The 27,357-nt window shown below is 43.6% G+C and overlaps 1 protein-coding gene across 1 annotated transcript in view; it reads right to left on the bottom strand.

Moving 5' to 3' along the window:
* Nucleotides 1-27,357, bottom strand: part of ASAP1 (ArfGAP with SH3 domain, ankyrin repeat and PH domain 1) — a 301,291-nt gene that overhangs the window by 24,985 nt on the left and 248,949 nt on the right. The window contains exons 17-23 of the mRNA XM_012936073.2: nt 26,126-26,312; nt 25,247-25,332; nt 23,608-23,723; nt 23,396-23,463; nt 21,568-21,675; nt 18,760-18,988; nt 3,829-3,999 (exon numbers count right to left, since the gene is read on the bottom strand). Of these exons, the coding sequence (XP_012791527.2) occupies nt 3,829-3,999; nt 18,760-18,988; nt 21,568-21,675; nt 23,396-23,463; nt 23,608-23,723; nt 25,247-25,332; nt 26,126-26,312 (965 nt within the window). The remainder of the gene's footprint in view (nt 1-3,828; nt 4,000-18,759; nt 18,989-21,567; nt 21,676-23,395; nt 23,464-23,607; nt 23,724-25,246; nt 25,333-26,125; nt 26,313-27,357) is intronic.

Below are 27,357 nucleotides of genomic sequence, written 5' to 3'. Positions count from 1 at the left end.
GTCTCTGGCTAATGCCCAAAGGACTCTATACACACAAGCGTAGGTCATCTGTAAGATGCACATACTTATCTTCAAGGGGAAAGACTATGAAGAAAGGAACTGTGGGAGGCACACAGAGGAAGGGAGAAGGCAACAGCACAGAGGGAGACGCCGGAGTGACACAGTCACAAGCCAAGGAACAGGTGACGCCAGCAAGCATTTCTCAGAAGCAGAAAGAAGCAAAGGGATTCTCTGCAGACCCTCTGAGTAGACGAAATATAGACCTGTAGCCTTGTTTTATAATAGGTTTAAAAACAAGTATGTTTCTGTGACATACTACTGAGCCATTCCACAAAAGCTAGGCTAAGCATATGATAACAACAGCTCACATCTACATAGTCCTTCCTGTGCCCTGGGTCTTGTGCTTGGCATTGTTTCCTTATATAATTTTCACAGGAAAATTGTATGATACAGGTATTATTAATGAGCCTGAAAACTGAGGTACACAATAACTCAAAGACAGCTGCTAAATGCTGTGGGTTTACTGAGTGGTAGAGATGAATTAGAAACTCGGCACTTAAACCCAGGGTCCACACGGCAGCACTAATCTACCACTAATCTACTTATATACCAAGGCAGAAAGTGCCCGCATCCTTGCAGGAATTCCTAATGTGCTGGAAAAGAGAGAGAGGCAAACAGAACCAGGTGAGAAGCCCTGTGCCAGAGGAGAACGAAGCATAGAAGCAGGTGAAGGGCATTCTTTGAGTAAAGGCTCAGATCTCAGAAGACAGAACGGGAATTACTGGACCTCAGTCACCCCTTCATGTCTAGTGTTCCCCAGCCCTCCGGTCCCAAGTTCTATCTGGTCCTGCTCTTGGACAATCCAAAGCGTCTCACCACATGGGCTGGGGAGAGATGGGGTGTTTAGGGGGACACAAATGCACTGGAAAGGTGGTTTGGACAGAGGGAAATGCAGGCAGCAGAGAAATGCTGACTGGGCATTTGACCTGTCCTATACCGCCTGGCCCTTCCCTTTGGCTTTTGGAATAGAACATCAGCAAGAAGCAGGCAGGGCTAAATAGCATCCGTACAACATACAGCATGAACACTGGGCCAGAGCCACTTCAACTGACCCAATGAAAATATCTGGGTCTACAGAGGCCTGTGAGCAAATCTTGCAGAGCTGCACGCACTCCAGTCCTGAAAGAACAGGCCTTATAATACCAGGTCTACCGTGCAGGACCTTTCAGGAGTGACCGCAAATCCCTGACAGGAAGAAAAGTCTGTGATTAGATTGTTCTGAATTTTGTCCTGTAAAGATGGTTGTAGGTGAGATACCAGCAGGCTGCGTGGTGTCCACATCTCCCCAAAGACTCAATGCTCCTACTTGCTACCAGCAGGGCGAAAACTTGACTTTTATAAATCGAGGACTTTACTTCTTGGCATGAAATGTCCCCTGTCCAAACAAAAATGAAACAGAAACCACTACCAGAGAAACACCCCAAATACCAGCCATTGGTCCTATTGGTGAGATGAAAAAAAAAAAGAAAAACATGATGATTTTGTTTGTTTCTGGGCTACACAGGGGCTCAGGGCTTGCTTCTGGCCCTGTGCTCAGGGATCACTCCTGGCAGGGGACTCGGAGGACTATAGATAGTCCTAGGAATCAAACCTAGGTCAGCCGCGTGCAAGGCAAGCACCTTACTCAGTACTACTAGCCCTTGTGATAACCCAGAGGTCAGGAAACAGAAACTTGGTAGGTAGGATTGTAGATGGAGTCAGTATGATAAATGCAGAGTAGAGAGTAAAAATGGAATTAAATGGAATTACCAATAAGCAGTATTAGGAAAATCCAAAAAGCTTAATTTTGTGATTTGAAAATCTGCATTGGACACTAGTGTTCTTCATGGAATGATTTTGGGGGGAATCCTGGATGAAATCTGGTGACCTGAAGGCCCTAGAATGCAACCTCCGAATGTGAAGACATACCTAAGATGGTAAGCATGACATGCTGGTGCTCCGTTTCGAAGCCCTGCCCTTGTCATACCCGGGAACTGGGAACTAGTTTAATAGGTAACACCCTGCAAAGGTCTCCTCTGCAAATGTTTCCTGTACACTCTGACACCCTGATTTGTATTTATTCCATCATTTTTCTAGTACTTAGTCAAAATCAACCAAACAGTAAAGAACACTTATTTTAATCATCTACCCATCTCCTTCACAAGACCACGAACAACTTAACCATATGGGTCAAGAAGGCCCAAACACACTTGGGTCAGATGATAAACAGGCTGTCAATCTGTAAATGGGTAGACTTAATTTCCTCCCAAACTTCAGAATTTCAGAGCTCCAGGTACAGAATTCTTCTTCTTCTATTTTTTTTTTTTTAGGTACCTTTAAGTGCATTTGGCAAAGCTGCCTACTCCTTGCTATTAAAAAACTCAAGGGTCAAAAAAAAGTCACAATGAAACTCATTGACACATGAAGAGCTATGTGCTTATCCAGCAAAGATTTTCTTTCTCTCAGGGCCTGTGTGGGCCAGGCCTCTGCTGGGTGCTGGAGAGACACTGGGTTCTTGACGGACTCTCTGGCAAGCCAGCGAAGCATTCTAGCGAACTCAACATGCAAACAAGAAGGAAAATTTGTTCCTTGTGGATAAAAAATTTGTTCTTTACAGTGAATGCTGGAGAAATGGCTCAGCTATTACTTGGCTCTGGGCACGTTTAGTTATTCTCTGGCAGGGATTAGGTTCTAGACCCTGTGAATACTAAGAACAAACACACACACACACAAAAACTCCAAACAAACCAAAACCCCAAAACAAGACAGACGCAGTTTCTGTTCTCTCGGCGCTTACAGGTTACAATATAGAGGGCAAGGTGCTCTGAAAGGACCGTATGTATGTGCATGTGTGCGTGTGTGTGTGTGTGTGTGTGTGTGTGCGCGCATGTGCATGTGCGCAAGAAAGCTGGAGCGGGGGCAGCAGGAGACAGTGTCCATCAAGGAGGGTGGGTGAGGCAGCCGGTCAGGTAACTCAAGCTGAGGAAGAGAGAGGAAGTCAGCTGCTCACAGGCCCTGAGGGAGCTGCTTGGGGTGGGGGAAGAGAGCCCAGCGCACTGGAAGAGAAAGGCGTGAGGCGTGTGCAGTAGCAGCGGAAGGGATGGGGGCTACGGGCTGGCTGATACTCTCCACGCCCTGTGCCGAGAGGTATGCGAGTATGCGTTCATCCCAAGCACAGGGTGATAAGCGACTGTGACCCGATTTACTGTTTAACAAAACCCATTCTGGCTCTTGAGAAGAGGATGAATTACTCTGCTTTCGGAGTCTTTGTTTCTTCCCCCTGTCAAAACTCTCAAAATTGCCACGGGGATCCAACAGAGCATCTGTGGGGGGCTTAGCAGTGTCTGGTGCACGGGGAATGGCGCATGTTTTTTTCCCCAACAGTGTTTTTTGCTCATTTGACTCACTTTCGGGCCCACCTGGTGGTGTTCAGGGCTTAGTGCTGACTCTGTGCCCAGGAACCACCCTGGGCAGTGCTTGGGTGACTCAATTCGATGTGGTGCTGGGGATCAGCCCAGGGTCAGCAGCTACGATAAGCGCCTTAACCCCTGGACTAGCTCTCCGGCCCCTTACTACAGTCAATTGCTTTAGAAATAATCTTACACCTTGTTCAAAAATGCTTCTTGGCTTTCAGAGGCAGTCAAGTGAAACTCGTGTGTAACCAAGCACTTCTTCGGCCTACGTGCCGTCCGGTCCATGTGGCGCAGATGCTCAAGTCTCTGCTGCCCATGGAGCTCCAGGCGCTGGCTGGCCCCGGGCAGCACCGGCCCTGACTTCAGGATGACTTACCCCAAGGAACTGCGCCTTTGTTTTGGGGCCCATGAGGTAGTGGGCTGGGAGGGTCGGACAGGGTTCTCTTGTGTCCTGGTGGTGGGGGAGGAGGCCTCTTCTTGGACAGGGTGGAGCTGCCACTAGAGGTCTGGGTGCTTAGAGGGAGTGTTGAAGGTGGGCCCGTTGGACCTAGAAAGGAATCGAATGGGGGCAGGAAGGTTAATCCCAGTCTCACTGACACAAGAGCCAGTAAGCAATTACTTCCACACATCAACATGTGGCATGGTACACAGAGACAAGAGCGAAATGCCGGATACGGTCAATCCCATCAATTCATCAACTCATAAGCAGGGTCTTTAAAAACTGCTGCCAAGTGAAACTGCAACATAGGAGAGGAGACTATGAGCTTTATAGCCAACATGGACTGCAAATGGGTTCAGGTCATCACTTCAGTACAATGAGAGAGGAAAAAAGAAAAAAGACACCTTTTGAAATGAATAAATCACAGGTGGTATTGCAATACATACTGCAGAAGAGAGCACACAGTGTTTGGCAAAATCAGTGGACACAGAGCAGAGGCCTAACCACTAAGACGCCATCAACCAGAACAGTGAAGTAGCCAAAGAATACCATTTTCTCCTCCTTTTTCGTCAGCAAACTTTGGATGAAGGTTTTTTTTTTTTTTCCCAAAGGATTGTCATCAATAATGAGGGATGGGCTGGAGTGACAGTGCAGTGGGTAAGGCGCTTGCCTTGCATGCAGGCAACTCGAGTTCCATCCCTAGCGCCACAAATGGTGCTCTGAGCACTACCAGGAGTGATCCCTGAGCCCAGAGCCAGGAGTAAGCCCTGAGCATAGCCAGGTATGTCCCCCAAACAAAGACAAACGAAAAAAGGGTGCAACATAAAGGAAGATATTCGAAAAAAGAGAGATGCAAAATATATCTTTGAGATTTATTTTGAGACAAAAATATATCTTTGTCTCTCCAATTCTGAATGATTCTAGAAATCATTTTATTAGAAATTTGAGTAAGTTATATTAAACATTGATTTTCATGGATTCAAAAAAGGACTAACAGGATAGCAGTAATGATATTAACATCACACACAAATCATTACTGCAGAAACTGAGATTGTTAAACTGATGTTTTAAGAAAAACATTGAGTCTGTCTTAAAGAGCTATTATGGGAAAGATATATATGGCATTAGTTCTATCTATTCAAAGTGACAATAGGGAGTCTGTTATGTTGGGCACTTGGACAAAAATACATCTTATGAAACTATTACCTGGTAGCAGTAAAAGTTAAAAAAAAATAGAGAAAAAGAAAGATGAAAAAGACACAAAGAATAGCACACTGCCATGCCAAATGTTTAACACGAGAGTATACCTGAAGATCCAGAAAGGCTCCAAAAGAGCTTTTTACATTCTGTGTAGTAAAAGAAAAGCTTAATTACTGCTGGTCTCCTTTCTTGGTGGAAGGAACTTTGATATTTCCCATTATCAATTACTGGTCAGTATTAACACTGATCTAAATTATTCTCAAAGGCATCAGACCTTAGAAGTCCCTACCATTAATTAATCTCAGTGAAAAAGATCAGTTTTATGATAAAATGACCCTAGTGATAAAATTCATTCTATTTTACTATGTGATACATTATTTACTGCTTCCTAGTGTCCCAAATTAATGCCTGACTATGGTAACAACCACAGAAGTTTCAGAGATGATTTGAATTTTTCAACAGTGCCTTTTAATAGTCTTTTCAGTGGTTGTTACCATAGTCAGGCATTAATTTGGGACACTAGGAAGCAGTAAATAATGTATCACATAGAAAAATAGAATGAATTTTAATTTTTCAACAGTGCCTTTTAATAGTCTTTCACTTGTATAGTGCATTTTATTTCCAAAATGTGTTGAGATATGCTACACTCCTTGATTTTCGTAACCCTCTAGGAAAAATGTGTCCAGTAAAATTATCTTCATTCTGCAGTCAAGAAAATGGGGTCCTGTAACATGACACTCGCTATAACCATGATGCCGAACCCCGCACCAGGCGCCCTGGAGGGGAGTGGGTGAGACCTCTCCCTGCCCCAAGGGACCCAGCCCAGCAGCCGAAAATCTCTAGAACCCAACCACTGCTGTGCTCACGGCCGCTCTCCCCATGCTCGGGCTGAGCCTCACCCACGAGTGAACCTATTCCTGGACACTTCATACCACACAGCCTACCCATACTCCAATAGTACGCCCCACATTTGATGGGGTTCAAAGTAGGAGGCAACCTATCTTAGAGGGAAATATATATATATATATTTTTTACTTTATACATAAGCACACAAGGCTCAACCTTTAACAACATGTTAGTGATCTCCTACAGAAGAGCTTAATGGCCCCTCGATGAAATACAACAATCTTCACACTGTTTCCACTAAGGAAACTTTTTTGGTAGCACTTTCAGTGGTTCTTCATAACAAGCAATACAAAATGTATTATTTCAGTTCTGCTTTGGGGCAGGAGTTGGGGTTCGGGATGGAAACATCTGAAATATGGTGGTAGGAAGATGTAGTGGTGGTGGGATTGGTGTTTGAGTATCAAATGTAATAAAATACAAAAAATTTGTAAATTTGTTATAAAATGAAAATTTATAAAATAAAAACATTTTAAAAAATAGGAAAAAAATAGGAAGGTTTTAGGTAATTTCTTAGGCAAAGTCTAAGAATGTGTTCATTGGCATAGAAAATAACTTCCCAGTATTTAGTTACAGTGTAGTAGGTAGCATTTTTATTTTCCCCTAAATCTTGCACAGCATTTTATGCTACTGAAATGGTTCATGGTTGTTAGACTTTTCTTAAGGCAAATACGTAATTACTAGAATTTTATGATTTGATACACATTAAAATATTTTTACTTTAATAAAGCAGATTTTGGCAAGAAAAAAAAAAGAAAATGGGGTCCTGGTGGGTGTGACTGAAATCACAAACGTGAAGTGTGGAGCTGGGACCATGAAGCTGAAGTCGCAGAGGCACATGCGGTGCTCACCCTGTCATACAAAATGTTGCTGCTATTTCTGAAAGCCAGAGCTGAGTGTCCCATGCGTGGCGCATGTGTAAAAGAACACCCAATGTTCAGTGTTAGGAAGGGCAATTTCCTAATTGCCCCTTGCAAGTAAAAGGAAAATAGATATTAGACAATGACGAGACTCTAGCAAATTCATCTTTATCGCCATCTAGGGACTCTCTGAAGTTGTGCACCCGGAAGGTCATTCAATCGGTTCCAAGTGCCAGCTCCAAACAAATGCTACCAAAGAAACATGGAGCCATGGCTCTGAACAAAGATGTATATGTACCGTGTGATTTTAGGAGCCATCACATCAAAGAGTGATCCTGGAATCACAAACCAAGCAAAACCGAACCTCAATATGCAAGCATTAGTGTTCCACAAACATTGCATATTTGAGACTTAATTTCTTTACTTTTTCTATTCCAAACTGTGATATTATTTATTGTCTATCTCCCCCCAGACTGCAGGTCTTTCCTGGTTTTGTTCTGTTTTTAGGCCATACCCGGTGATGCTCAGGAGTTATTCCTGGCTCTGTGCGCAGGAATATACTCCTAATGGTACTCAGAGGACCATATGAGGTGCTGGAGATCGAGCCTGGGTTGGCTGTGTACAACACAAGTGCCCGACTCAATGTGCTATTGCGTCAGACCCAGACTTCAGGATCTATCTGGGCATGGTGCAGAGTAACAGAATTTAGCAATACAGTATAGAAACAACAGATGCACAAACTGCTACTTATATATTTTTTTAAGGCATGTTGCTCCCCCCATTAGAGCAACACTGCATTGTAAAATATATTTCAGGCATGCATCATTTAAAAAAACTACTATGTATCAAGTTCAGCAGTAAAAAGTTCAATTCTATTCCTCATTATACTTTTGCCCAATTTACTCATTCCTTTCATCTTGTTTTCAGTAACGGCAAACTAATCCTCAAAGTCTAAAACACTTTATTTGGAGAGATGGGTTGGTTTATCATTTTATTTATCCCTTTGTTTGCTTTCTTTATATAACACCTGAATAAAATCATACAGCATTCATTTTTTTTAAAAGATGAGTGATTCTGGGCTGGGGATGCAGCTCAGCATTGAAGCATATGCGTCGCTTGTCTGAGACCCTGAGCTTGAATCAACAGCATCATTTAAAGACAAAAACAAAAAGACTAGTGATCCTAAGGAAGACAGTAGCTCTCATTTAATGTGTGAGCCTTGGAGCAGAAGACACCATGTATATTTTGCAAAGGAATACTTGATACTGAAATGCAATTTCATTCTTCAGAAAACACACACACAGACTTACTTACCTACCATTTTGTACTAAGAGCTGATGCAAGATGCTACCAACTCTTCTTGGATGGTAGGACATGAGGTAGCTAAAAAGCATCAAGGCCAGAGAGACCGTATAGAGGCCTTGCATGTGGCTGTGGCCAAGATCCTGGTTCGAATCTCTGGCATCAAATTCAAATCCTAAGTACTTCCAGGGGTTGGTATCCCTGAGCCCTGAGCCAGGAGCGGCTCTTGAACACTGCCAGGCATGACTTCTTCCCACCTCCCAAAAACCATTATATCAGACCACAGAAAGAGCAAACCTAATTATTTCATTTTTTAAAAATTTAAAACCCCAAGGAAACTTCTAAAATGAGAGGTTAGTCTTGAAAGAACAGAAGAATGTTACATGCAAAATAAATCTAAGTATTGCCACAGAAAAGAAATTTTCACAGGACAAAGATAGCTTAAAAAAAAAAACCCAACCAACTTAACAACAACAAAAAAAGAATAAATGCAGCGTCAGACCAACTCTTAAGGCAGCAGGAGTAGGAAGTGAGGAGATATGGATGTTTCTCATTTTAAAGATGTTTCTCCCTCTGGAAGGAAAAAGGAACTGCCTGAATGCTCCTGTGCCCCAAGTACTACTGACTGCTGTGTCAGGCTAACTTCTACTTCTTTCCCCTCAAGATACAGGACAGATCTTCCAAAGCTGCTCTACATAACATGGAGGTCAGTTCAGTTATTAGAAGGTCTTGTGAGATGAGACTGTACCTGTTCTCCTGTGAGCTAGCATGCCTGGGCTGTAGTCTTGCATCTCCAACAGCCTTCTTGTTACCCCACTGGACGTTCTGCTATGCCTTCAATTCTAGTGGTCCCCACTAACCCCCCCTCAGCTGTGCTATTGTAAATACCTCAATGTCACTGGCTCAGGGAGGTCTTTATCTCACAAGCGTGTCCTGAACTCGGAAAGCACATGCATGTCCCATGACTGCGTGGCAGAAGCCCTGGTGACCATGCTGGGCAGTGGGCAAGCTGGATCCTTGCTATTTGCTCCCGAGTCCAACTATTTAGACTCAAATGGCTACTGCTCTCCCCCGAGGACCTCTAGGAACCGCCTTCTTTGATCTGTAAAGCCTCTTGATAGGGAATTAGCATCTAACTCACGCATCTGAGGAGGCCTAAATTAAACCCTACCATATCTTCAACAAGGAATTTTTTTCCCCCCATTTACTCCAGTAAGCCATGCCCTGATAGTGGAATATGTATATTTAGAAAAGAAAAAGTCTTGAAATCTCAATCACCTTGTGGTTAAAATCTTCTGTCTTGTAAGTACTCTACGGTTCTATTTATTGAGTATTGTGTGCCTGACTTAACGTTGAGGAGTATCACCTAGACCTCACCTTATAAAGTGGTATTATTATCATGGTTTCTTTACAGGGTAAAAGGACCCGACGCCCCAAGTACTGGGGACACTGGCTGGCTTTGTGTGACCGAGATCAGGCACTCAGGCTTGGCTGAACCCTGGGAACTGCATCATGCCCAGCAAGGCGAGAACATTCACAGATGTAACCATGTCCCCTCCTCACTTCATCTGGTGAGGGTCAACCAGAAACTTCTTGAAGATCATCCAGGTCAACCCTTTTCCTATAGAATTGTGCTTCCACTTAAGGCCTAATGGAACGAAATATCCTCTATGTCAGAGGGCTTCACGCCCTCCCCAGATTATAAGTTTCTTCAGGACTAGAGTCATACCATAATTTCTCTCCGTGTCCGACACATTCTGGATTGTTCTTGCTGCTCCCATAGGGAGCTTAAGGTTTACTGAGCCACTCTCGCAACAGTGCAACTGAGGCACACCCAATTCCACCACGCACTAATAATCCTAATTGCTTTTCTCTTTCATGTCATTTGTATGGTTTATTTAGCAATGTACTGTATAGACAGAGGAAGACAGTCGATGCTATGCTCTGTAACATGGGAGTCCACTGACTCCAAAATACTATTTACTCCTGGGCATCCATATTTACTTGACTTAAGCTTCAGCTGCCCTTAGTTCCTAACACTCCAAGAAAGGGGCCCGCCCGGCAGAGCCCAGGGCAAGCTGTAAGCTTCCCTGGCATCAAAATGGGCCAGGCCAAGCGCCATGATACTTAACTGTAAGTTAAGAGCATGGTCATGGACAAACTCTGTCATGACCCAAAAAGAGGTAACTGAAAAAGGACCCTGCTGGGGTTAGGAAATACTAACATGGCCTGAGGACTGTGGTCTGGAATATATAGTGAGATGTTCCCAGGAAAAGCCAAACTTTAATATATCTCTTACTGTGCTCATACAAAATGACACTGCTAGAAATATTATAAGAAGTAAGGGGCTGGAGCGATAGCACAGCGGGTAGGGCGTTTGCCTTGCACGCGGCTGACCCGGGTTCTAATCCCAGCATCCCATATGGTCCCCTGAGCACCACCAGGGGTAATTCCTGAGTGAAGAGCCAGGAGTAACCCCTGTGCATCACCGGGTGTGGCCCCCCCAAAAAAGAAGTAAAATTACTGTAACTGTTTAAATGGATTACTAGTTGAGGAAAGAAGAAAGCAATATACCTTGGATGCAATCCTGCCTTTGAGCGGATCTCCTAGTAATATTGAGTAATCTCCTTAGATAGATTTTGTCCTTGAGTTAATCTCCTGAAGGAGTGGTTTTACATCTCTTTGTTGCTTTGATAATGTCCAACCCCACCTTTGTATCCCCACCCTACATGATTCCATATAACTATGCTGTAAGGGGCTGGTGAAGAGAGAAGACGAAGACTTGGGGAGAGAGAAGGCTTAGAAGACTTGAGAGAGAGGACTCAAGAGAGAGAAAGGAGAAAATGAAGACTTGTGAGGAAAGAGATGCTGAGATGGAGATAGGGAAGATTAGATGCTGACTAGTCCCAGATGTTGAGGACAAGAAGGTTGACGATGAGACATTGAAGATGAGGAGAACTGAGACTCTGAGGTCCGGGAGGGGACTAGGATGACGGAACTCTGATCACTGGGACTACGGCCAAAATGACTACGACTGTGCCGTAAAGGCAGAGATGGGATGATGCGGGGAGGAGAGAAACAAACTGAAATAAACTGGAACGGGGCCGCGGTTCCTGTTTGGCCATTTCCCTTGCCTATCCTTTGCCCGTCATCTGGCCTGGAGAGGCAGCTCTCGGTCCACTGAATGCCATCGCCATGTCCTGCCTGCACAGGCCCATTGCAACCACAGTCTTTATCTTTTATGGAAACTTACATCCATGGAAATAACTTATGGCATGTGTCTGGGGGATTCCTTTCTTTAAAGGTCCTTCAACGTTCAGTTTTTAGCAGGGATACCAAATATCCTTTGAAATTTCAGAAACATAAAAAGACCTAGAAAGTAGCTTTAAAAATTAGCTTAGGGTGGGAGACTACTACCCAAGAGTTGCAGAGATAAGGATTAGGAGGTATTCCCCACAGCTTGGAAACTGGCCTCCCATGCTGGGGGAAAAGGCAGCTGAGATAGAGAAGGAAACACCAAGTAGAGGATGTCGGAGGACCCACTTGGGTTGAAAGATGCATGCCTAAAGTAGACTATAGACCGAACATGATGGCCACTCAATACCTCTATTGCAAACTACAACACCCCAAAGGAGAGAGAACAAAGGGGAATGCCCTGCCGCAGAGGCAGGGTAGGGTAGTGGGGGATTGGGTGGGGGTGGTGAGAGGGATACTGGGATCATTGGTGGAGGAGAATGGGCACTGGTGGAGGGAGGATAAACGATCACTGTATGAGTGAAATATAAACACGAAAGTACATAAGTTTGTAACTGTACATCACAGTGATTCTCTAATAAAAAATTTAAAATAAACAAAAATTAGCTTGGGGCTGGGAAAGTTAATGCAAAGGGTCTGAGGGGGGAACATGCCTTACATGCATGAGGTTCAAAGTCCGATCTCTGGCCACACACAGCTCCCCATATGCTACCCATTATGGTCCTCGTGGCCTCCAAATACCACCCCCCCAAATTCCCCTGGCCAAAAATTATTTAAGAATTATACTTTACATATTTAAGATGCCATAAATATTATAATAACAAATTGATTCTATACAATTCTCTCTCTATATATATAAAAAGATAATTTTCTAATAGCTTTTATGGTACAGGGAGAGATTAAGTTAACTGCTTGAAAAAGCAGATAACAACCATGTATTTATGTAGAGAAGGGCTGTGTATGTGGAAGGAACAGATACCATCTCTACATTCAGAAGGGGGCCCAGAAGAGTGAGGTCGAGGGGAGCATGAAAGATATGCTAAGTCCCAGCACAGCTGGCCAAGAGCTCAACATGACCGAGCCACAGACAGAGCCCTGGATGAGCTACTCTTTCAATGTCCTTCCCAGATATTCATAATAAAGAGAAAATATGGGATTCAAGGGCTTTAGGGTTGGCTTTTAACACAACTGCCCCTATGTTGTATCAGATGAAGAATTTCCCCTGCTTCCTTTTCCACAACAGTCAGGTGACCTAGTTGGTGAGGCCCCAATGGCCACTACTCAAGGCAAAATATAAGATATGCTCTTAGCCAACAAGGTGGCCAGTACCAGCGACAGCTGTGAAAGAGTTTTTACAGCAAAAGGATTGCAGGAGATTGGAAAAAAGTGTCCCTTTTCCCTCCACTAATTCAACATAAATCAAGGATGACAGTTTATAGAAAGTTTTTCGGAAACATACAAAACCAACACAACATGCTGGAAACAAATATACGAATAATTCTAGCAACAGGAAAATATTCCTGAGGCCAGTTTGAACCATTCAGCGGTGGCCACCTTTACCTGCTAAGTATTCACCCTCTCCACACCTCTCACCCTCTCGGACTATGGCCACAGACCTCCAATTCCAAAGATGTTGTATGAGATGCTCCCACAACTGTGTTTGGGTACAATGCTGTAGCATTCGATAGTCAGATTTTTCTGCAAGAGAATAGCTCCCCAACATGACATGTGATTTGCTTTTACAAGAGTTGCCTCCTTCCTTCTCTGGGTCATGTTTCCACGGACTCGGTGGTTTACCCAACCAATCTCTGAGAGGATTCCACTCCATGCTGGGAATGCACATTCTGCTCCTTAAGTGAAGCTGGGACAGGTCATGGGCAAACAAGACTTCTTTGGTCTTTGCTTCAAGCCTGAGGTTGCCTCTCCTTCCCACTCCCTCAGGACATTGTCCTACAGAGACATTTCGCTGCTTTCTCTACCATGACAACACCAGCTCCCCGAGCAGGGAAGCCCCCCACTTTTGGCAACAGACACCCAGTGCCTAAAACATTTGTTAAAAGGAACGCATGCAGTAGAATGAGCAATTGCTCTCTGCCAAATGCTCACTGTACTCATTGCCTTACAGACATCAGTATTCTCTAGTCAGTGACCAGCAAGGTACACTTGCTAGTCTTGAACCCTCAGATGAAGACTGTGAACCTCATCAGAACCAGGTAAGAGCTGAAGACAGATTAGGACTAGGAGAGGGCTGGCATTCAGAGAAGGAACGATCCCCTGGTAGGGGAAGGGAAAGAAGAGTTTATGGAAGTGATGACTGACCCTCACAGGGCTCACTGATGCCATGTAGAACTGCAGAGATCGATGTGCTTTAGATGGCATGTTCCTCTCTACCTCTCTTTGATTTAGAGTGGAGTTTAGTGTCTTCATCTAATCTGAAGGTAAAGAACCATCTGATTTGATATTCTCCATGACACCAAGTATCCCAAGTGCTGTGCTGCCTTTGAGCAACACATCTCTCAGAGCTAGCACCAGCTTGAAGCAGGAAAGCCCTTGTTACAGAAGTTCAGGGTTCCTAGATCTGGCTACCCACATGCTATTCAGGAAGACTACATAAGGCCTGCTTCTAGGGGACTGTGTTCCTGGAGAAAAATAAATAAAACATAATTAGCATATCAGTTAGCTTTCTACACCCTTGAAAAGTTACTTCTGCTAAGGAAGTTAAGCAAGCTTCTTTATGCTTCATTAAAAACTCTTTCTTTGATAAATAGACTATAGACTGAACATGATGACCACTTAACACCTGCATTGCAGACCACAGCACCCTAAAGGAGAGAGAGAGTAAAAAGGGACTCCCCCTGATACAGAGGCGGGGGTGGGTGGGTGGCTGGGAATGTGGGAGGGATACTGGGAACACTGGTGGAAGGATGGGTACTTGATCATTGCATGACTGCAATGCAAGCATGAAAGTTTCAAAGTCTGTAACTGTATTCCATGATGATTCACTAAAAAATAAAAAATATATTACACACAAAAAACCTTAAATCTCAATTTTATCTCAAAAAAAATTGTATCTTTGAGACCGGCACACATCAAAAAGAACAAGAACAACCAGCGTTGGCATAAATGTGGGGAGAAAGGGACTCTCTTTGATTGTTGGTGGGAATGCTGACTAGTCTAGCCTTTCTGGAAAACAATTTGGGCATTCCTCAAAAAACTAGAAATTTAGCATCCATATGACCCAGAAATACCACTTCTAGGATTATATCCCGGGGGTGCAAAAGAGCACAGTAGAAAAGACACTTGCACCTGTATGTTCACTGCAGCACTGTTCACAATAGCCAGAATCTGGAAACAACCGGAGTGCCCGAGAACAGATGACTGGTTAAAGAAACTGTGGTACATCTACACAATGGAATATTATGCAGCTGGTAGGAAAGATGAAGTCATGAAATTTGCTTATAAATGGATGGGCATGGATTGTATCATGCTAAGTGAAATGAGTCAGAAAGAGAGGGACAGACATAAAAGGACTGGGGAGAAAGGACCCTCATTCACTGCTGGTGGGACTATCCAACATCTTCGGAAAACAATACGAACACTTTTCAAAAGACTGAGAATTGAGCTTTCACACAACCCAGAAATTCTATTTGGCATCTTCTCCAACGGCCCAAAAACTCTATTCTGAAAAGATATTAGTGTTACTCTGCTCATGTCAGCACTATTTACTATAGCCAAGTAGTCAAAACCTGAAACAAGTGATGTGTAAAAGAACAGATGACTGATTACAGAGACCGTCTCTCTCTCTCTCTCTCTCTCTCTCACACACACACACACACACACACACATACACACACACATACACGCACAGAGGAATATTACTGGGCTATAAGAAAAGCCTTGTTATCTGCTATGTTGATATATCTGGAGAGTATCATGCAAAGTTAGACAGAAAAAGAGGAACAGATATAGAACAATCTCTCATATGTGGAATATAAAGTAACATAATAAGAGAATGACAGATTTCCAAAGGTAATAGAATGTGAGAACTGGTCTACGGAACTGAGCTTACCATATGGGGGATGACGCCAAGAGGAAACTGTTGATCTATGGCTTAAATAAAGAACTAAATAGCACAGATAAATAATATTTGTTTTTAAGAACCTATTATGTGGCATGGATATAACTGTTCAAGAGACTCCTTCAGTCTCTAGGAGCATCTGTAATGACAGCCTAGCAATCCTCCTGGGAATCTTGGTCGTTTAAGACTGCATTTTTAAAAAGTTCTTTATCCATATTTGTTTCACTGGACTCAGGTGACAATTTTTGTGAGGAGAGCAAGACAGAAATAGATCATCACCCTCAACATGGGAAAGAAGAAACTAGAAGATCAGGGCATGACTTCAGGTCTCACAGTGAATAAAACAGAAGAGAGAGTTAAAATGGTTCATGTGGTCTGTCAAGCTGTCTTGTAGGAACCATTTTAACTCTCTCTTCTGTTTTATTCACTGTGAGACCTGAAGTCACGTCCTTGCCTTCCAGGACTCACGGGCTGTAGGTTGAGAGATTCGGTTACTGTTTCTGTATCCTTTCAGTTCTAAAAAAATAAATAAAAACACATTTCTCTCCTGCACTCGTGTTTTATTTTCTATAAATTCAAGCCAATATTTCTCCCCCTTTGAGGGGGGAGTGCAGAAGACAAGGCCTAAAAGTAACATATGGGCAAGGTTAGGGGTTATGAACTTATCTGTGATGCAGAGATGAGGTATCTGTACATATCTAGACCACGGGATCCCCACACTATGTAAGCATGGGACCCAAATCCACCAATTAAATTAGAAATTGTGTCTGTCAAGAAATCAAATTGGGGAGAGAAGGAAATGGGGTCACTAGTGGTCAAACTGCAGCTGGGAACACTGTCGCCTGAAACTCAAAGACCAACACATTTGTAAATCATGGTGTCTAAAATAAAAGTTGAAAAAAAATGTCAAGTTCTATGATGGACTATTAAAGATAAAAACCAGAGATTCAGAAATAAAGTTCCCAGAAAAGAATGACATGCCACAGAGATGCCTCCAGACCCTCCAGCTAGGCTGTCTTCACCAAGGCCACACAGAGGCTGGCCTGTTGAGTTCCCTCTCCGCCCTCACTGAGGTTACCCCGAGTAGTACACAACATTTTGATGGGGGCTACCTAACATGTTAGTAATCTCTTATACAAGGGCTTAGTGGCTCGAGGATGAAACATGACAATCTTCACACACTTTCTTCTCAGGAAACGTTATTAGATCATTTTTAGTGAATTATTCATAACAAGCAATAAAAAGTTAATTGTTTTGGTTCGGCTGGCGGGGGCACGGTCTGGGATTTGGGATGAAAACATTTGAAATATGGTGGTGGGAGGGTGCAATGGTGGTGGGACTGTGTTCAAATATTAAGTGTAATGAATTACTGTGAACAACTTTATAAAAATATAATAAAATTTTTAAAAAATAAAAACCATCCTCCGGCAGCCCCCCCTGCACACCTTTTTGGGGCAAGAATATCAATTACCTGGTGGCTCTCTGCGCAGGTAAAAGTTTGGCCCACTGAACAAAACGAGCCTTGCTTGTCTCAACGGGTCATAATGGTAACAATTAGGGGAGACAACTGCAATTGTTGGTGACTACAATTAGGGGAGGATGAAGCTTTTCAGAGCAACTTCATCTGTTTTATTGGGCCTAGCAATTTCTCACGAGGGTTTCTGCTCTTCCAGATCGCTACCTTGCTGAGGATGATGGTTGCCTGGAGGGAAGCAGCAACACAGATACTCCTACACTGCTGAGCTGGACCTTGGTAAGTCGGTGGTACAAAGGATTCTGTTTGCTAGTCTTTTTTTTTAATTATTTTTTTTTAAATACATCTTCTCAGGGCTGGAGCGACAGCACAGTGGGTAGGGCATTTGCCTTGTATGTGGCTGACCTGGGTTTGATTCCCAGCATCCCATATGGTCTCCTAAGCACCGCCAGGAGTAATTCCTGAGTGCAGAGCCAGGAGTATCACCTGTGTATCACCGGGTGTGACCCCGCCCAAAAAGCAAAATAAATAAATAAATAAATAAATAAATAAATAAATAAAGGAATAAATAAACAAATACATCTTCTCCGGTCATGTATAAAACTGTAAGCAAAACACTGACTTATTAAGTCTTTGGTTTATATAAGCTATTAGTGTTACGGTCACTGGTTTTCTTTGATGAGTGCTGTTTATGCCACAGCCCTATCTTAACTTTCTTCCATTCCTCCATTATTTGATGATTGATGAGGCCATTTGGGGTCCCTAAGAACAAAGCTCCCATATATAGGACTATCTCAATGGAGAATAAGCGCTGAAAAAAACCACAGTTTTGAATAAAGTTCACAATTCCCAGAAAATAGCCCCAGTGTAATTCTAATATGCACAGTATTGGGTACCCAGTGGCCTCCCAACTTGCGTCCATATGAGCTGAGCACCCGGGGCAGAATCCTGCATCTGCCCTCCCTGGCAGGGCTCTGGACATTTCTCGATTTTTCCCTGGCTGCAGTGGCCCTTTGCTGCTGCCATTTCTCTTCTCGTACTCTGGTATAGGTGGAACTCACTGACTCTCACTGACTTTCACAGGAGGGTCTTGCATGGGTTTACGACACAGGACATTCATTACTACCGAACAAGAGTGACATACTAGACATGTGACAGTGCATTACAGAGTGTCTCTCCTCCACTCTTCCCAACACAGCATCTCACAGAAAAACAATCCCTGTAGAAGAGCACAGGACGCAGGGGCTCAGTTCAGACAGAGGTTTGGGTTAAAATCCCTCAAAGCCGAGAGCCTGAAGTCAGTTCCTCAGTATTTCATTGTCTCTGATGCCAGTAATTATAGTATTGACCTTATTTTGTGAGCATCTCCTAAAGCAAGTGCTTCCCAACTGTTAACAATCACTATTCCTACCAGTATCTTCAAAATAAAGCCATTTTAGAAGAAAGGGCACTCGGGCTTTACAGTCCAAGTGAAACTTGAATCTCAATTCCAACCACTCACAGCCTATAACTGACCACTTTGGGCAAGTCATTCTCTCTCCTTAAGACTCAGCTTTCCCATCTGTAAAATGGGCAGGCAAGCACACATCTCACAGGACTGTCACGTGACAGCAATGATCTGGTTGCTGGTGTGTGGCCCACAGCAGGGCCCTGATTTCAAGCTGCTGCTTCATAGGGCCCTGACATCACCTTCCACACTTGACCATTCCAGTGCACCTGGCACTTTTACCTTGAGGCAGGGTTGACCCCCTAGAGCTTTGAGGATGGAGTCGTAGAGCTGTTCTCAACGCCCCTACCTTTCCCGGCGTTTCTGGGCGGCAGCGGTGGCGCCTCGGTAGTCGGTGATGTGGGCGAGTCTGTGCTTGTGGAGGGAAAGATTTGGTTGGTGAAGGCGCCATAGGAGAGCCGCTGCTTGTCCCTCTGGGTGCCGAATCCCGGCAGCGACAGCTTGTCCTGGGGAGAGATGCTGGAGGCGTGGCAGAAGCTCTGTGGTCTCGGGGAGCGCTCTTTTTTGACGGGGCTCGGCTGGCAAAGTAAACGAGAGGGCTGTGAGGGAGACGCCCCATCACGGGCAACGCTGCAGGTGCTCTCAGGACCTTTGCAAGGGGGAGACTGGGGGGGACGGACACGGGTCCCTGGGGCTCTGGAGACTTTAGATGGTTCTCAACCAGAGCCTAAGAGTCATGGCACACGCCAGAAAGGGGCCAGAAATCACTGACTCTCACTGCTCACCGCCGCCAGGGCCACTGCGAGAAATCTGGTTAGGTGTCAAAAGGAAGAGGAAGAAGACGGTTTGCACTTAACCTTTCACAAACGCCTCCCCCGTGCAGAGCACTTTCACCAACACTGGAACGCTCCTGCCTACCATCCACTTGCTCTATTCTTTTCTTTCCCTGCTCCAGCCCTTAACAAGATTCTCAGCCCTGATCTGTCTTCTCATCCTAACATCTCTTTTCATACCTGAGATGCTGCTGACTGCCACTGGAGAACGCATCACAGACCCACACCTCCAACCCAAACTTCTGGAATCAGAACCACTTTCAAGTGCGTATGAGGTATCCCATGCACTTCCACTCTTCACGGCATGGGTGCTGACGCAGACGGAAACACAGGATCACCTAGAGCCACTAGGCTCTACTTGGGCAACTCAGAACTGTCCCGCAAATGTTGTGCCTGTTCTCCTGAGGAGCCCAGTCTGACTCCAGTTCCTTTCAGCTGCTGCCTGTCCCCCACATTGCAGCCAGGGCTTCTGGGAGATCTGGCACTTGGGACAAGGAATCTCAGTTGGCTTCTGACTGCTTGACTAAAGGCCAAAAAAGCCAAACCGGATCCCTAGTACTGTCCTGACTGAGACTGACCCTGCAGGGCAGCCTCTTGCTTTGAGATCAGCGTACACACAAGCTCCTCACATGTAGCATCCTGTCTCTCCTTGTAAGTCAGACTCGGTAGGATGAGATGCCGTGCACATGTGGTTTGTCCTCCCTGGAAGGATGCTCCCTTCGCATGTACTGGGAATGTTCATTCTATGCTGAGAAACCCAATTTCCTTGATTAGGCTTGGGCCACACGTAAGGCAAGTGCCTTAACCCCTGAACTATCTCTCCGGTCTCTGCAGAGCCATCTTTGACTACTGCTCACATACTGCCTGGAGAAAAAGGTCCTATATGCTTCCAGTGGAAACTGGTGCATGATCTTCAGCGGCAATCAAGAACTAGGCAAAAGAGCTCAGCAGAATTGGGCTTATTCCTTGAGACTGTGGTTTCTAGCTGCAGGACAAGTTGCAAAATCACCATACGAAGGGGCCAGAGATAGTACAGTGGGTGGGGCGTTTTCCTTGCAGATGACCAATCCAGGTTCTATATCGAGCATCCCATATGGTCCTCCAAGACTGCCAAGAGTGATTTATGAGTGCAGACCCAAACCACTACCAAACAAACAAAATCACCCTACATTAAGTCTTCTTTTCTGCTAACCAAGGTCAATACAAGTCCTAAAGAACATGGTAGAGGTGATCAGAGACTACACAGGTGATGTGCCTACTGATGCCAAGTTCTGTATTTGGTGTTTGTTATTATTATTTTTTTTTTGGTCATAACCATGGTGTTCAGGATTTACTCCTAGCGCTGCACTCAGAGATCACTCCTGGTGGGCTTGGGGAACCATATGAGTTACCAGGGATCAAATTCAGACTGGCTGTGTGCAAGGCAAGTGCCCTACTTTTTATACTATATCATTCCAGCCCTTACCCCCTACCCCATAGTCTCTATATTATTCAACAAATGACAACTTTTATATTTTAATTAATTTTTTGCTTTTGGACCACACCTGGCAGTGCTCAGGTGTTACTATTGGTTCAGAAATTATTCCTGCTGGGCTAGGTGGACCATACAGGATGTCAGGGATCGAACCTGGGTTGGCAGCATGCAAGGGAAATATCCTACCTGCTGTACCTGGCTCAGGCCTAAAGTTTTAAATTTTAAATAGCTGTTCTCATAGATGATTTTATGTGTCAACTTGGCTGGCCAACAGTGCCCAGGCTAGATGTTGCTGTAAACCTTTATTTTTTGTTTTTCCCTTTTCATTCTTTGTTTCTGGGTCTCAGCAGCAGGGCTCTGGAGACACTCCCAGCTCTGTGCTTGAGAGTTGCTGAAGCTGGGTGCCTGGAGGACCAGATGTGGTGCCAGGGATGAAATCAGGTATGTGCTCAACCCACTGAGCATCATTCCAAACTAAAACTGTTTTTGGATGTGATCAACACATTCCACAATGTGTTAGGTTCCACAATGTGGTTGAAGCTCATTAAATTAGTTGAAAGATGTAAGAGAAAAAGCGGGAACCCCTCTAGAAAGAATTCCGCTTCCAGACAATATCAGTTTTTGCTGGTATCTCCAGACTGCTGTTAAAATTTGAGCTTGTCAGCACCTATTATCATGGGATCCAATCCCTTAAAATTTTCTCTGTGTACAAACACACGAACACCACCTCCCTTTATCCCACTGACCCTGGGAGGTCAGAGTGCTAAGACCAAAATCCAACTCAAAGAACGGATCACATCTTTATAGCGGGAAGAGCACTGGGAACCAAAGGCATCATTTACATACTTACTTTATCATCCAGATCATCGTCACTCTCATCCATCTCATCCTGTCGAAGATTCCACTCATATTCTACATGGACATGTGGGTTAAACTTTCCAGATTTAGCCTGGGAAAGCTGAAAGTAACAACGGGTATAACCATTTAAATTCCAATGAAAAACACCTCACTATTACACAGACACTGAGCAAACTGCACCTTATTCCTAATTTCACATCTATCATGAGTAGCTGCATTGAGGGCAAAACTTAATATGAACTAAAGCACTACAAGATACTGACTTAGAATTATAAGAACTTATTGGCACAAACTTCTTGTTCTGATAATTTGACTTTTCCCCCCAAAATTAAAAACTCTACCTAATTATTAAAATGCTCTTCAAAACCGCCAATTCCTGACTAGAAGAGTTTGTGCAATCAGGGAGGCACGTAGATCTTTAGGAGCAGACAGTCCAAATTCAACTTGTGGTTCCTTTTTCTTTATCATATAACAAGGGTACAAACAGCTAAAATTCTCAAAGGATTCTTCTAAGAATAAAAATACACAACTGCTGGGCCTGGAACTTGATAGTTGGTAGGAATGTAACTTCTATCCACCACCAGGATTCAGGGAATCATGCTTTGTTCTACTAAGGCCCAGAGTTAGGAGCAAGAATTCAAAAAACCCTAAGGTAATGTCCAGTGAAACAACCTTTAGTCTTTGGCAATTGAACTGAAGTGGCTGAGCAGGACCGGGAGAAAGGGATGGAGTGACCAGAAATGCGCTCAAGGCAGACACGAGGCTCTGGGCACTCTGGGGCAGTGACTTTGCATGCCAAAGGTATAAACCACAATGACCGCAAAGCACGCCAACTCAGGTAGCGAAGAGGAGGGGGGCAAGCAGTCAAGCAGTGTGCAGCGTGTCTAACGGTCCAGAAAGCACAAGATTCTTAAGTTTAGTTGCCCACTTTTCATAAATGTCATTTCAGATCACTCCTTTTTAAACAGTTAAGCTACAAAGAAAGCCCAAGTATCTGGCCTGTGAAAAATGTTGGCTTCATTCCTTAGGACAATCTGGCATTAAAAAAAAATTATTATTATTATTATTTTTTATAATCATAGCAGATGATTGATTTTAAATATTAAAAAAAATTAAATCACAAGATAAACAGTTACAATGCTGTCCACGATTGGGTTTCATTCATACAATGTTCCATCATCTGTCCTTTCTAGGAGTGTAAATTTTCCACTATCAATGTCCCCAGTTTTCCTCCTTTCACCTTCCTACCCCTAGTCACTTTTCTTCTGTTTGTCTGTCTGTCTGTCTCTCCTTTTGGTAATTATGGTTGGCAGTATAGGTACTATAAGGTTATCATGTATATCCCTTTACCTGCTTTTAGTCCACAGTGTTCATTTCAACCTGGCATTTTAATATCTCTCAAATCTCTTTTAGTTCCTACATCCTAACTGTATTAAAGTCATGTGCATGACAGTTTTATCACTGTACTGTTTAAAAAAGTGCAGCCTTATGGGCTGGAGGGATTGTACTGGGGATAAAGCGGTTGCTTGCCTGTGGTCAATCCCAGTTCAATCTCCAGCACCACCAATGGTCCCCTGAGCACCACAAGGAGTGATCACTGAGCACAGAATTTGGAGTAAGCCTAAGCATTGGCAGCTGTAGCCCAAGTAATACTCTCATTCCAGAAAAAAAAAATTCAAAAATATAGTCTTAATACTTGTCTGTATTTCTCCAGTATTTAAAGAGAGAAAGCAAAAAGAATCCATTTCTTTGAGCTCCAGTTTGAGTCTCTGCGAATGAGGCACCAGATACTCAGTCATTCAACTGTGCCCCCCACTTACCAGATCTTCACACTGGGTGGCCTTTAGTCTCTTTGCTATGTCAAGAGCAGTCTCTCCAGCCTGGTTCACTAAACACGGGAAAAGAAACATGCACAATTATCTAGGCTGTCTCTTGAAAGGCAACGGAAAACAAATTGTAATGCAACATGAAGGTCTTAGTTTTCACTAAATGACCTTAACATGGTTATTAAGAGATTCTTGGCTACACTTACCAATATCCACAGTGGGTTTGCTCCTGAGAAGAAGCTTTAAACATTCTGATTTACCATACATACTACAGTAGTGTAGAACTGTGTTCCCCAGGGTGGTCTGCTTATCCAGATTCCCACTGAAAAATCAAGAAGTCATCACAAAAAATATGCTTCTATAGCTACAAACCACAGTAATTGAATTTTATGAGAACAACGGGATAAAATTTGAGAGTCCCTTATAAACAGGAACATTTATGACACCGAGCATGAAGATTATTTCAAGTGGCCAGAGACAGGCTCTGCACCTGGGCAGCCTGTCTCTGGAGTTCAGGCTTTTTAAACTACTACACTCCACTCTCCCGTGCTGTTGCTGGCATAGCAATTTGTGTTTCTCATCATTTGGTGGTTTCATTAAATAAACCCTATTCTCTTTCAACAGACATAAATTAAAAATTTGAGATCATCAATTAATAAATTAATTTTGAACTACAGGTCATTTTTCAATATTTTCCAAAAATGATTAAATAAACCCTTGCACACCTTATGTATCTTAATATATAACATATTTTAACATAAAGTATATAAAAATATAAATACAAATATATGTATAATATATGTATATTTGGTGGTAAATATATATATTTTTTTGGTGGTGTATATCTTTGATGTCTGATGTGACTTTTTTTTTTTTCTTTTTTGCTTTTTGGGTCACACCCGGCGATGCACAGGGTCACTCCTGGCTCATGCACTCAGGAATCACCCCTGGTGGTGCTCAGGGGACCATATGGGATGCTGGGATTCGAACCCGGGTCGGCCTCGTGCAAGGCAAATGCCCTACCCACTGTGCTATCACTCCAGCCCCTGTCCGATGTGACATTAAACTGTGAACCACAGGTGTTCCATACCAGCATCAACAGGATGGCTCTGACATGTCTCTGGAGTCTGTTACCATTCTTAATAGATGAGTTCAAATCCCCCACTAATTTTTCTTTTGTTTTTGGGTCATACCAAGTGGTTCTCAGGGCTTACTTCTAGCTTGCGCTCAGAAATCACTCCTGGAGGTGCAGGGGGTGCCGGGGATTGAACTCAGGTCAACTGTGTGCAAGGCAAAATTCCTTGCCTGTTGTACTAGCTCTCTGGCTTCTCCCCACAACTATTTTGCTCACTTACTTCAGAAGCTTCCGTTCTTCCTCATAATCCATATCTTACAGAATTCCTCAACAGAAAATCCAGCAAGTTCAAACATCTTGTGTTCAATAAATTTCTCCAAATAATATGCCTCAATTTTGAATTAGTGACATACAACACCGTCCCATATAAAGCTATGACTTATGAGAACTCCAAGCTCCGGTAGACCAGTGCTAAATGTCCTCTCTCTTTCACCTTTCCTTATGTAGTAGGTTTTGGGCACAAAGAAAGGATTTTACATTTAACAAGTAAATTTTTGTAAATAAAGTTTTACTGGGCTCATTTACATATTATTTCTGCTTCTATCCTCATAAACAGGTGAATAGCTGAGGCAGACTTTCATGGCGGACAGAATTTAAAATAGTATTCAGTTCTTTACAAAGAAGCTTGCCAAATTCCTGCCCGAGGCCACCAATAGGACTAGTTTGCGTGAACTTAAAAGGCATTTTTCAGAAACAAGTAAAAACCATACCAGTTTTGTATGAGGAAGTCAACTAAATGTAGCGATGTCTGGTCTGCAGTTCGAACTGCAAGGTGAAGAGCCGTCTCCCCTGGCTCCTGAAACAGAGAGGGGAGGAATAAATAGGGCGATCATAAGTGCAGGTTTCACTTATATCAGTTAACCCAAAGCAATAAGTAACAGCACCTGTTCCCACCCTAAAATTGTCCTGATTTGGACAGAGTCTTCCAACATCTGGGCGAGGACCCATAGAAAATGTGCCTGCTCTGCAGGTTTCAGGCCACTTCTGTTGCCACCCACATGCAAATGAGCGCAATCCCTCACAGCTCTGTTTTCTGGGATTCTTAGTGCTGCCACAAAGTGAGCCCTTTGTGGGACACTGGAGTCGGGTACCTGCAATCCCTGGGAAGCACCCTAATTAAAGTAGCATCACCCCTGGCGAAGAATAAGGCTACAGTGTACCAGGATGGCAACCAGATGTAGGATGCACATATCCCCTGCCCCTGCCCCACGCACACAACCAACCACGTATGAGAGGACATCTACACAACAGCAGCAGGAAATGGAAGGGGAAATGATCCCACTGTGTGATGCTACAATAGAATGAGCTAACTTTATTTTATTTATTTATTTATTTTTATCCCTTAAAAAAATTTATTTTTGCTTTTTGGGTCACACCTGGCGATGCTCAGGGGTTACTCCTGGCTCTGCACTCAGGAATTATACCTGGCGATGTTTGGGGAACCAAATGGGATGCTGGGGATGGAACCCAGGTGGACTGCGTGCAAGGCAAACGCCCTACCTGCGGTACTATCAATCTGGCCCCCGAGCCCACTTTTAAACCAGTTCTCCACGTTTCTTTTTAATCCCATGAATTTAGCGAGGGTTTACCTGTCCGGGGTCCAGCAGTGGTTCCATTAGCTCTACTCCTTCTGCATAGACTTGAATTAGTGCAAGTAGATCCCTGGATTTAATGGCCTCGAGCAATTCATTCAGTTTAGCTGATGAAGTTGAACACATCTTTCTAGAAAACCTATGGTCTACATACTTCGCAGTAATATATTCTTTCCGTACAGTCCTAAATTAAAGGGCACAAAATGAACAACAAATTTTATTCTCTAAGTGCTAACACAGATCTTTATTTTTCTGAAAGTTCTCTTTGAGAATAGTTGTTTTTTTTTTTTTTCTTTCACCCTTGAGCAACAGCCTGGCAAATCTGCTGTTTACTACTACTTCAAACTCAGAAATTAAGTACAATTTTTTTTTGGAGGGGAGCTAGTCCCAGTTGTACTTTTTTTGAGGGGTTGTATATATCCAGGGCTTATTCTTGGTTCTGTGATCCAGGATACCCTGACAGTGTACAGGGTACCATTTGGGGAACAAATCCATGTCAACTACATATAAGACAAGCACCCTAACCCATGGTACTATTGTTCTGGCCTTACATTTAAAACTTTATAAAACAAAAAACCCAACAGAATTCTAGAAGACCAACAGTTTTCAGAACTGTGAAACAGATTCTAGTCATCTGATATTACTCCTTCATTTAACAAGGAAACTGAGGCTCAGAAAGGCCTTGGGCCCAGCACTGAGGTCCAGAGGGAAGCAGAGAGGGAAATCTGAGTCGGCCTAGCATCTTTCTCCTCTTAGGATTCACGCCTTTCTCCACTTTAGCTCCTGAGATGTTGGTAAGACTAAGTTCCTCTCTCAGGTGCAGGAGTGAGTTTTTGTGCTGAGTAGCCAGACGATGACTTTTCTCACCTTTGGGGAAAGGCTGAACGAGAAAATGACTCAAGAGAAAGGTAACACAGAGAGCTACATTCCAGATGCTTCCTTTTATCTTAGCCTTATCTGAGAAGGTGCTAACTCATGCGAAGTCACATTTCTTGCTCAGAAAGAGCCATCCCATGTGTGGTAGCAGCTGTTGCTTCCAGCATTTCACAATTAGGCAACCCCACGGTTTAAAACTATGCCGGTGCCATTTTGTTTCATTCTGAATTGAATAAAGAGTTGAGGTGGTTGGAAGTGGCTTTGCCTTCAGAGACTTGCAAATTCTGCTCAGTAACCAAGATCTTAGAAACTGTACATACTCTTTATGCTTAGGTTAAAAGACTTGTTAGGCC

Source organism: Sorex araneus, chromosome 2 (genome assembly GCF_027595985.1).
Source record: "Sorex araneus isolate mSorAra2 chromosome 2, mSorAra2.pri, whole genome shotgun sequence".
In the NCBI taxonomy this organism is placed as follows: domain Eukaryota; kingdom Metazoa; phylum Chordata; class Mammalia; order Eulipotyphla; family Soricidae; genus Sorex; species Sorex araneus.
Note: the sequence above shows the minus strand (reverse complement) of the source record. Positions and strands in the feature narration are given on the sequence as shown.